The sequence below is a fragment of the Aplysia californica genome, unplaced genomic scaffold (assembly GCF_000002075.1).
Source record: "Aplysia californica isolate F4 #8 unplaced genomic scaffold, AplCal3.0 scaffold00007, whole genome shotgun sequence".
Classification (NCBI taxonomy): Eukaryota; Metazoa; Mollusca; class Gastropoda; order Aplysiida; family Aplysiidae; genus Aplysia; species Aplysia californica.
Window position 1 is genome coordinate 830,005 of NW_004797277.1, and position 11,927 is coordinate 841,931.

At 38.8% G+C, this 11,927-nt stretch overlaps 1 protein-coding gene across 1 annotated transcript in view; it reads right to left on the reverse strand.

Annotated features, from left to right (window-relative positions):
• Window positions 1–2,300: 2,300 nt before the first annotated feature.
• LOC106011603 overlaps window positions 2,301–11,927 on the reverse strand; it is a gene marked incomplete in the record, with an annotated part of 37,856 nt that continues 28,229 nt past the window's right edge. The window contains 4 exon segments of the mRNA XM_013081800.1: window positions 2,301–4,524; window positions 9,106–9,283; window positions 9,826–9,940; window positions 10,733–10,948. Of these exon segments, the coding sequence (XP_012937254.1) occupies window positions 4,395–4,524; window positions 9,106–9,283; window positions 9,826–9,940; window positions 10,733–10,948 (639 nt within the window).

Below are 11,927 nucleotides of genomic sequence, written 5' to 3' on the forward strand. Positions count from 1 at the left end.
TATTTATCACTTTATTGTTGTTTCTTTTTCAATTGAGCTGTATATTGATCTATTTTTCAGTATACTGTTCTAATGATCTTATCGACCCGGGAGTAAAGACCCATTGAAACCAAAGCTGGTAATTAAACTCTTATGTCTAAATTGCCTTGGAAGAGTAAAAAGAAAGGGAAGTTGCTGTACATCTTTACATCCAGATTTCTTTTGAAAGTAAACTCTTCATTACCACAATGGTCTTCGCTGAGGTCTACTTTTAGAACGATCTCTCGAATGTCACTCGAATTAATGGCAACCCATGGACACAGACTTCATCACTTCTTCTTTGACTCCTTACAAGCATTGTTCACGTTTCTACGCAAAACGATTTGTTTAATGAAAGAAATGACCCTCAGAGGGAAACTTGACAGCCATTCTGGAAATGATTAACCAAGCACTAATCTGTGTTATGAGCCAACGACCCTAGTTTTGTATACGGTTTCGGAAAGGGAAACGCGATTTTTTGTTCTAAATAGAATGGTGGAAAGCACCGAAACAATAGAAACCATTTTGGTACTAATCAAAGTGGAACGTTAACCCCCTCCCCTTTTATTGCTTTCCCCCCTTTCCACACACATACGTCAAATATATGTGTGTGTGTGTGTGGGGGGGGGGGGGGTTGTGGGTGGGTTAGGGTGGGATGTGAGATGTGGTGGTAGAATAATCAGGGTTAGAAACCCTTTTAAGGAAGAGTGAAATAAATGAACATTCTGTTAGGAAGAAACAGTGTAACAGTTACTTGAGTGAATCACTCCTATCTTCATGTCTCACTTTTTCGTTTACCTCACCACCAGTTCAAGTGCTCTGCTTTGCCAAAACGTAAAATGTGTTTTAGTAAGGTGTATACCAGGGTCCGTGATGTAGCGCTTGAGTCCTTCGTCATCGCACACAGAGAACCTGAGTTCGTCCGATTCCCGGGTAGGGAGAAATCTGATCCAGTATCCAAGTCTTTATGCTGCGACGATGTATCCCTTTCAGTTCATATGCTTAACAGCAAGATTTATAGGCTGTTTACAATCAATCCTCAATTACCCCAGCAGCTGACTTCGGCCGCCACCCGGGCAAAATTCAAAATTCCCTACCAACTGAAAATATTAGGTGTATCCCGCGCTCTCATATGACCTTTTGCAGTTGCGAGCGCCGTAAAACACTTTACAAAAACAAAAAAAAAGTAAAACCAATTGCGTCTTTATTTTAAAAAAATACGTTTTCACATCTTTTTTTACTCGACTCTGTTAATATTTGCCGCGTCTGCGTTGTAATAGTTCGGCTCTCCCATGTTGCATGCACACAGAAGAAGTGAGTTCAGTTCATGAGTGGGGCAATATGTTTTTTAAAAATATCTCTGTGTTTTCTGCCCGGATGTTGTATTTCATTCGAGTCGTCCTGACAGGCATTGTTGTAGCTGCCTGCTTTTTACACACACACACACACACACACACACACACACACACACACACACACACACACACACACACACACACACACACACACACTCACACAAACACAAGCTCGTATGATTCCATTTATGACAAGAGGGGCACAATACGTATATCAATCGATCTCTTTGTATATTAATATTAAAACCGTAATAGATGACTGATATTTTTGCAAGCCTCTTTAGCGTCGTAGGAAAGGTAATTTGAACCACGGCGGCACGGAGGTCCAAAGTTTACATCCGAGAGGAGTCTGAATTATTGTCCTCTTTCCATCTGGAATGTCTCCCGTCAGCGGGGTGTTCCGAGAGACTATAGCATGTCCTCTGGCTCCCAAAGGACCCAAGTGGGCGATAAAACTTCGACGTCAGTTTTGGTTAAAGTCAATCAACTTTTGTCTCTCAAAATTTGATTGGTCGATTTACTTGAGTCGTCAATGTAATGGAGGAAAAGTATAACCAATGTCAATATCTTTGGAGAAGGCGTTAAAAATCTTTAGAAACAAATGGGGGGAGGGGGGGGGGAGACACTTAGGCAGCCTGTAAGTGAGTTGTAGATTCAGGTACTCCCTGACCTCCCCCACCTCGAAAACACTCATCAACTCACACCCGTATACTCACATACATATACACACACTTACAGACACACACACATACACACACACACACACACACACACACACACACACACACACACACACACACACACACACACACAAAAAGCTCCCTCTTTCAAGTGTTGCCCTCGTCCTTGTCCAAACCATCTATTACCTCTTCAAGAACCATGGTAGTTCATGGGTGGAATCAAAAGACAGACAATGACGAAAAACTGTACAACTTTATGACTTTATTAAGCAGAGATGTGTTATAGAAAAACATCGAATAGAACTGTAAGTTTTTCTTTTGGTATCGAGGAAAATGTCAATTTGAATTTCAAAAATGTCTAAGTCGTTTAAGTTAAGACTGTCTGGCGGTATTGCATAAACATAGTAACAAATTTGCTGCTCTTTGAGTAGGCATATTGCATACTAGAAGGCACATAATAGTTTTAACCTGATAATCTAGTGGCTGTGATGGCCGCATTCAGAGATGGTAAGATATTAACACACTATTCCAAGCACTACAATGGAAATACTGATAATTGTTTTGAAAAAGAAAACCCTGGCAATTTTGAAGCACTATAAACATTTTTTCTTTATTTTACCTCGTTCACCCCCCCCCCTAAAGAAAAAACCCCGAAAAAACCAAGAAAAAACCCCAAGAAAACCCCCCACAAAAGACCTTTTCCTGAAGATAATAATGTGTAAAAAATCTTCGAAAACTTAATTTCAGGAAAGTTCAAATGTATGGAAGAATCAGGCAGGAATAATCAATGGGCTTGGGTAACAACATAGCAACTGTCGCTTTGACATCAATTCTGCTCCTTTGAAATTGATCTTTTGGCAACTAGATTTCCTTAGCTTGAAAGTCAGAGTGTTGTAGTGCTTGTAGAGTACTTGTCTCATTATCCCAAGGTTCAGGGGTTCGATGACTGGTGCAGTTCCACAGTTTTTATTTCTGAGAGTGGAGAGTCTCTGATACTGGTCAATTTCGGAAAACAACGGGGGCCTCGTAAATCATCACCTTATTTGGGGCGTTAAACAGAACCGAAATCTGACCCAATAGAGGTCATTACCCAAATGGATCAGGGAAATCATCACCATCAGAGTTTTATTGTCTCCGCCGGTTAATCCTATACTATAGTTTGTATTAAATTAATTCTTTTGTTTTGGAAAATTAGTGAGGACACCTTTCCATTTTAATAATTTGAATTTCCACAAAAAACAACCCAGATAAACAAACAAAATGAAACAAAACGAACAAACAATGTTCGAAAAAACTGTAAATCCATGACTCCCGTCCGCAAGTTTTCCGCTACGAAGTACAAAAAAAGCTGAATAATTTAAGGCAAGTAAAAATACATAAATGATAAATCAAATTTTATCACTGTTTCTACAAATCAGATTTTATTTTAAAGCAACCCCTCCCTCCCCAAAAACAAACAATCCCTTACTGCATAGCTTCTAAGGCAATCGTATAGCTCAGGTTAGAAGGAGTCTGTGAGTAATAAACAGATATATCATTTTAAAAAAAAAGATCAATGGCATTGCCAGCACTAGACGCATGTGGTTTACTGAAGGAGACTACTAGTTTATTTTCCTGTGTTTTTGATTGGTCTGAATCTAATTTTTTATGAATCAATATTTTATGTGGCAAGAGAGTTCTCAGTGTTAGCTGCTTGTAATTATAGACATGAGTCAACGAAGTAACGGAACTTTCTACACCCTAAAGTGTTAAAACACCTTATCTGCGAAATAATGACGCCGCCAGAATTTTTTTGACTATTGAAAGTGCATTAAAAGTACCCTTTGACCCTTTGAGTCTCTTAAAAAAGGGCCAGAGCCGTATTTGACTGTTTTGCCCTTGCCCAAGTACTGGGTGAAATCAACATTAAAGGTCAAGGCTGTCGGAAAAATAATGGCGTCTTTTAAATCAGTGCCATTTGCAAGAATCTCACATTGACTTCCAACCAGTCCAAGATTGAATCTGAAATGTTAAAAAAAGGTCTACATCTTCTCTATTCCCCAGATTACAGGTTAAAAACAATGGCATGGATTAAAATAACACCGTAGTAATATTGTATTAATTCTGCAAAAACGTCCTATTCAAGGCACGCATTCTATGCACATTTTAATCTTCTCGCCAAAAAGAAAAGAAGAAGGTAAATTACACTGATATAAGTCGTTCCATAACAATTAAACAAACTGTGGAAAATGGCGGCCCGTCATCGGGTGCTGCAACGTGCTTCATGTTGACGACGGTAACGTTTTTGAAAGAAGAGAAAGACAGGGAAATATAAAACAAGGGATGGGCAATCAATTAGTGCTCATTTTTCAACATTATCATCATTGTCGTAAGCATTGTTGCCGTAGGTGTGTCTGGTCGGGTCGGTAACATTGCGTCTGTGAATGTCGAACTTGGGTGACTGTTCCTCTAACTGGACATGCTTTTGTTGCCTGGAGAAAACACAAAATACGCGAAAGCAATGTTACAGACTGGATGAATAGACGAAAACTTTTAAATTAATTTTCACGAGGTAATTACCATCTGAAGATTCACAACAAGAGTCCGCTACAAAATACAAGATTATGTGCGAGCTTGGGAAAATATATCTAAAACAGATTTTTAATATATTACAAAATGTTAACGTTTTAATTTGGAACTGTGAGTTGAATATGTTTCTTTTCCAATAGTATGACACTGATTCTGTAAACGGACATTTAACTTGAGACCGTCTTAAACATTCAAATGCAATCCCGTTAAACAATACTGGCAGAAGGTTAACCGACTACACAATGAAAAGCAAGCCGCTTTTCAAATAGAGTTAATTATAAGTAATTCCTTTAAACGACGATAAGTACGAGCTGATTGTTTATCTTTACTATGTAAAACCATCTACTTTGTTCTACTTTTTCCGTCTGTAGGTGCTCCTCCTCAGTTAGTCTGCATGTTCACACTACTTGTAAAATAACAGTGATAAATATCATAGATAGTTGAATATTTTTTTCTCTAGAAATGACACATAACGTGTTTTGTCACGGGACCCTGTCAAAAAAGACTGAAGCTCACATGAAATCAAGCTAAAGATCTCGGCGACAAAAAATACTGGCATTTGTAACGATTGGGATTTTCTTGTCAAAGAAATATCGATGACAGGGAATGTGAGTCAAAGACAAAGAGAGGTGTAGCGACTCTAGGCTGCTACGTTAGGCTCTATCTATCTATCTATCTATCTATCTATCTATCTATCTATCTATCTATCTATCTGTCTATCTGTCTATCTGTCTATCTATCTATCTATCTATCTATCTATCTATCTATCTATCTATTTATCTATCTGGGGGCTCTCGTGGTCTAGAAGTTATGGTGTTTGCCTATCATTCAACGGGTCCCGGGTTCGAATCTGGACAGCGACGGAACATTTTCTTTTCTTAAATTTTCTCCTTTCACCTTCTTTTCTGCTCACTAACCATTTCTGTCGTCTGCTATCGTCTCCATTTTCTGCCCCCCCCCCTCCCCTTTCTTCAGAGCTCCTGACTCTGTCTGCAGCCTTCCCACTGCTACTCCTCGGCTCTTTCTTACTGTTGTTTTTCATCCACACCCCAGATCTTACACCTAGCCTTCTCGAATAAGGAAAAAAACTCGGAGGTCGAGGGCGCAAGTTGCGCACGTTAAAGATTCCTTGGTGGTCCTAAAATTGATAAGAGTAGGCGTCGGCCGCCACCCTTGCAAAGTTCAAAGTTTTCTAACAATTGAAAAATGTTTAATGTATCCCACGCGCTTATATGACCTTATGCAGTTGCGAGCGCCGTAAAACACTTACAAAAAATTGTTAAAAATCGTTTTATCTATCTATCTATCTATCTTAATCTAGCTTGCCTTTCTTTTTTCTTTGATCTCTGGCAATGAGCCCTTGTCTTTTATCGCAAACACAATAATTAACCCCTTTCCACAGTGTTTTACTGTCTGTATTCATTTTCCTACTATGAAAGACGCAAATAGCAGTCTTCGGAGACAGAAATATTTACCCTCATAATTATTTAATTTTGTTCGCGACTGGAGTTGTGGACACATTAACTGCAGTCTGTTAAAAATGATCTCTATTGGAAGGGAAACAACTGGTGGTGACACATAAAAGTGATGAGCTGAACGGGTTATGTCCCCTATTTAAAAGGCACAATTAAAAACTAGGCTCGGGAAATAATCTGTTGACGCAGAATAATGTCAACAGCGTTTCCCCCATTTTTCCGTTCAGCTTTCATTTCGCGATTTAGACCTCTTTGTGTGTTATGAGTATGCTTGCTTTTTTCAGTACCTGAGCAGTCTATGTATAGAAACTGCAACGAGACGCTAAAATTATGTCTTGTTGAGCTTTCAGGTTGCCATCGCTGAAGTTGTGTTGTGCTAGACAGCGATAAGTTTAAACTTGGTCTGAACCTCAAACGCTGCTCTTCTTTCTTCAACGCATGGCTTCTTTCTGCGGAAGTTGAATGTTACGTCGCGGATCCGGCTTGAATGAATCACCTTTTAAGTGTAATTGACTTTTATGATATCATTGCTATATTACTTCTCTCACTCTTTCGTGTTTTTCGACCCATTCTGAATAGATGGATAAATAAGAAAAAAGAAAAGATGTGTGACTGCGGGAACTGCCAGTAGAAATTGCCTCTGTGTAAGGAGTCTTTCAGTCTTGTAAGGCAAGTTTGTATCTTATCAAAGAAGAGAGCTTCGTGTACGTTTGGTCTGCACGAAGAGATGGCAAAAACTGTGATGACGAGAAAAAATCGAATTATTTTCGAATTAAAGGCCAAACATTTGTCATCTTTTAAGCAAGTAATCGAAAACTCTCTTTCTGGAACAGTTGAAAGAACCTAAAGTAATGTCTTGTGAGTTGTTTGCTTAATACAAGGGAAAACATTACACTTTTGACTGTTAGAACACAAACGAAACATTCTTGGCAACGGGTTGTATTAAACCACCCCCACACCAATGAATTAGATTTCGAATGGTGAACACTGGCCAAATTTAGTGGACGTCTCAGCCCTTTTTTAAGCACATGTAAAGCAATAATAATGTTTCTTTCAATATGAGAGGTCACGGCTTTGTGCATCCTATCAGTGTCAAAATCGTTACCCCCACTCATAACCTAAAAACGGACCCGAAATTCCATTTTCAACAACTAACTGACTGCACCCTAACTACAGTCCCTACTCGATATAGTCACCTTTCCCTCCTCCCCTCATTTTGTTAACAATGGTTTAACTATAACTTTAAGAAAGTAAATAATAAGCGCTATGTATCATCAACACGTATTATGACCTCTCGGTAAGAGTAGCTTTCAGATCCATGGTCATACCAGAAGCACATTATAATATATATTTAAAAAACACGGCACAACTACGTGGTGCCAAATTCATGCCTCATGCACGCACATATTCTCAGAATGTACTTCATAAGATTGGTCTTTCCCCGGATGGGGATGCAAAGCAACACGTCTTCAACTCCGACGGGGCTGACATCTACAATATGAGTCTCTGGATTTATGTATTTCTTATGGCATAAAAACAGTAGGACCAAAGATTTCAAACAAACTTAAATGTGAGAAACAACACAACAAAACGTCTTTATCACAACCGTGGCAGAATCAATGCTTAGCGTTAAGACAATGGGAATGCCTTAAAAAAAGGGGGAATTACGTACAGTGTATACACCATTGGCCATTTGACCCTACTGATATAGGAGAGATTGTTGATTTGCTGACTCGTTTACTTGAAGCCATAGCGATAACTATCATCCTTATTCCGGAAAAGATTAAGATTGTACAATAAACATTAGTTTGGGGGCTCTCGTGGCCTAGAGGTTAAGGTGTTGGCCTCTCATTCAAAGGTCCCGGGTTCGAATCCGGGTAGCGACCAAACAATTTTCTTCTCTAAAATTGTCTCCTTTCACATCCTTTCCTGATCTCTAACAATGTTCTGTTGTCTGCTTTCATTTCCACTTTCTGCCCCCACCCCCTCACCTCCTTTGCCCCCTCCTCTGGGCTCCTGACTCTTTCTGCAGCCTTTCTACTGCTACTCCTTGGCTCCTCCTAACTGCTGTCTTTCTGCCACACCCCTGATCTTCTGGTAGGAAAGATCTACACCTAGCCTTCTCGGACAAGGGCGAAAAATCTCGGAGGGCCCGTGTGCAAGTTGTGCACGTTAAAGATCCCTTGGTGGTCTAAAATCGATAAGAGTATGCTTCGGCCGCCACCCGGGCAAAATTCAAAATTTCCTACCAACGAAAAAGTATTAGGTGTGTCCCGCGCGCTCATATGACCTTATGCAGTTGCGAGCGCTGTAAAACCCTATACTAAAACAAAACAAAAAAACCATTAGTTTTAAAAAAGTTGAAGGTAATGTATATACTATAACAATTTCTGAACATAATACTGCCACCAGGTTCCCATTTCTATTTGGCAACCTACTGTATAGGAGTAAACAAAGTTACTTTAATAATATAAAAACTAAATATATTACGTAACAGTTCGTTTAAAAAAACAAAATCCAAAGTAATCAGACTGGAAAGAAGACTACGTACATGCATTTTATCTTAGGATAATTCCACGACTGCATTATTTAAACTCGCGGCACCGGCGTCTGTGGTGTAGTGGTTAGACGTTTTTCTGTGGCTCGCAGAAGACTCAGGTTCGATTCAAGAGTAGGGAGAAATCTTTATCGATGATCTCGATTTTTCAGCTGGGATGATGTATATATCCCTTTTAGCTTTGCCCGTTTTGGCCTCGACAGTCAGAGTAGGAAGCTCGCCTCCTTAGTAATCTAGATTGTGTCATTGGGGGAACGTCAAACAGCTATGATTAAAGAGAAAACAAAAATATTTAAACACATCCTCCCAACCCCCGCCCCCCAAAAAAAACAACAACAAAGAAACAAAGAAACAAAAAATACCCCAACACCACCCAAAAAATAAATAAATAAAAAAAACACCCCACCCCAATTTAAAAAAAAAAATCAATAAATAAAAACAACAAAACTTACGGCTTTCTCCTTCCTTTGCAGGCTGTGTAGGTAGCTGCCATAGCAACAAGGGACATCACTCCACAAAGTACACCAAGAACGATGATGACGGTGTCCGTGTCACTGTCGGAGTTGCCGGCCTGGACAGGCTGCGCCGTCGCTTCCGGGGGTGGGCACACAGTTGGCCCACAGCCAGGGTCTGTAAGTGGGATTGGATTCATATGTTGACAAGTTGGAGAAGTTATAATAATAAAATGATAAAATGCAGATGGATGAACAGATAAATAAGTATTGTTCATCATCATCCAGTGCCAGATCTGCGACAGACACAGGCGATCATGGTTCTCCATTCATTCCTTTGCTCGGATGCTCTAAAAAAGTCATATTTCCCTGAATTGAACCTAGTATTGTTACAGTTGTTAAACGATCAATTCCACAGACTTATCTTTAAACATACACTTACAACACACACACACACACACACACACACACACACACACACACACACACACATACACACACACACACACACACACACACACACACACATACACACACAGATTCAAAAACTCACGTACGTATATATATATATATATATATATATATATATATATATATATATATATATATATAAATAAAATATATAATATATAAATATATGTATATGTGTGTGTATATAAAAAATGTATAATTGAATTTAACCAAATATCATTTAAAAAAACTGTATGACGTCATACTCACCACTGGATCTGTCCCACTGACTGGTACTGACGTCAGGGTTGCAGAAGTAGCAACCGTCTTTCTCACTAACTTGGTTCCTGGCATAGCATTCGCCGCCAATGATACAGATGTCGGTCTGAGAAAAGGGAGGGTGAGGAAACGAAAAAAGCAATTAGCGCTAGTGCTATAAGGGGATTTTGAGAAAATGAAACATTGTCTACGCTGAGAAGTATGGAGTCACTATTCGTGATGTTCGAATGCTGTGTGCGACCACACATAGATAGATAGATAGATAGATAGATAGATAGATAGATAGATAGATAGATATATATATTTATATATAGGCTTATTGCGTGCGTGCGTGCGTGCGTGCGTGCGTGCGCACGTGTGTGTGTGTGTGTGTGTGCGTGTGTGTGTGTGTGTGTGTGTGTGTGTGTGTGTGTTTGTGTGTATATGTGTGTGTGTGCGTCCATCAACATCTGACTCTTCTATGAGGCTATGCCTTTACAATCTAAAGATAAAAAAACAACCGGTGTGAAGTTGAGAGATGGAACTCGTCAAAGTAGGACCGTCCCCCCCCCCAAAAAAAACCCCCCAACAACAACAACAAACAAACAACCCAAAAACAAACAAACAAAAAACCAAAACTAAAAACAAAACAAGCAAAACAAAACGAAACGAAAACAAACGAAAACAAAAAACCAAAACTAAAAACAAAACAAACAAAACAAAACGAAACGAAAACAAACGAAAACAACAAACAAACAAACAGTCAAACTAAACAAAAAACAACAACAAAAAAACCCAAATACAACACAAAAAACACACAATAACCCAACAAAATTTTAAACAGTTTTCAACCTTATTTTAAAAAAAAATAAAATATTCGCAAAGAAAAAATTAATGATAAAACTTCAGTCAGTCTCACCTTGGGAGTGCACTTCTTCGATCCGTCTGAATCCAGCTGACATGACTCACACGATGATTTGTAAACCACGCGCAGATAACTCTCCTCGCTCTCCTCCTCCCCGTCGTTACTGATGGTGATTCTTGCCTTACGTCCCTTTAGCTCACTCTCCGGTTCTCGGCAGATAACTTGATACATGCTGACAAGGTCAGCTTCTCCACGCTTCTTCTCTGGAGTCTAATGGAAGCCAGTAATTAAGGACACTTACTAAAATATTTTTCCTATTTATGAGGTATCGTGGTGAAATCAGGCGCTCGTAAAAATGATCAAATCGAAGAAAACAACATTGTCCCGTCGGTTTAGCAATTTTAATCGAATTTGTTTTGGCCTTTTATGTCCATTTTAAAACAGATTTCTATGTGGATTTAAAAAAAACTGAAAATCGTTGATCAAAGCCATACAAAAAATAAAAATGTGCAGTTTACAAGGACACTCAAACCTTGGAAGTTATCAAACTCTGACAGCCATTTTCTGCTAATTTTACTAGTGACGACGGGGGACCCTAACACCTTCAATTGAAGATATTTCGACTCCAGTTCAAGATAAATGTACATTTTAAAATCAATATAAAAGTAAATAAACAGTATTCAAGATGATACCATAAATCCATATGCCAAAATCGATACCTCGGAATTACAAAGTTCTATCTGCTAATTACAGTTACAGATTATTTAGAAATTTCACTTTCAAAATTTTAGGTTCCACAACATGTCGAGATTTTCCGAATGCAATTCTTTGAATATCTTGATTATGATTTCAAAAGATCTTACGAGTTTGATAGAGCAAATAGAACATTTGGTACTGCCAAATTATGTCAGATTTGTAATTTTTAAATAGCAAAACACTAATGAGCGCCCGAACCACAGTGTCGTGACACACATATATTTTCAATTCAAAAGATGCAAGTTAAGTCAAATAAAAAAAAAAGGTTGAATAAAGGTAAAGGCCTACTCTAAATGCGTGGATGTGTTTTTGTCGTACTATCTGTGTGTATGTATATTATTTAATAATGTGTATGTGTGTGTGTGTGTGCGAGAGAGAGAGAGAGAGAGAGAGAGAGAGAGAGAGAGAAAGAAGGAGAGAGAGACAGAGACAGAGAGAGAGAGAGAGAGACAGAGACAAAGAGAGAGAGAGAAAGAGAGAAATAGATAGATAG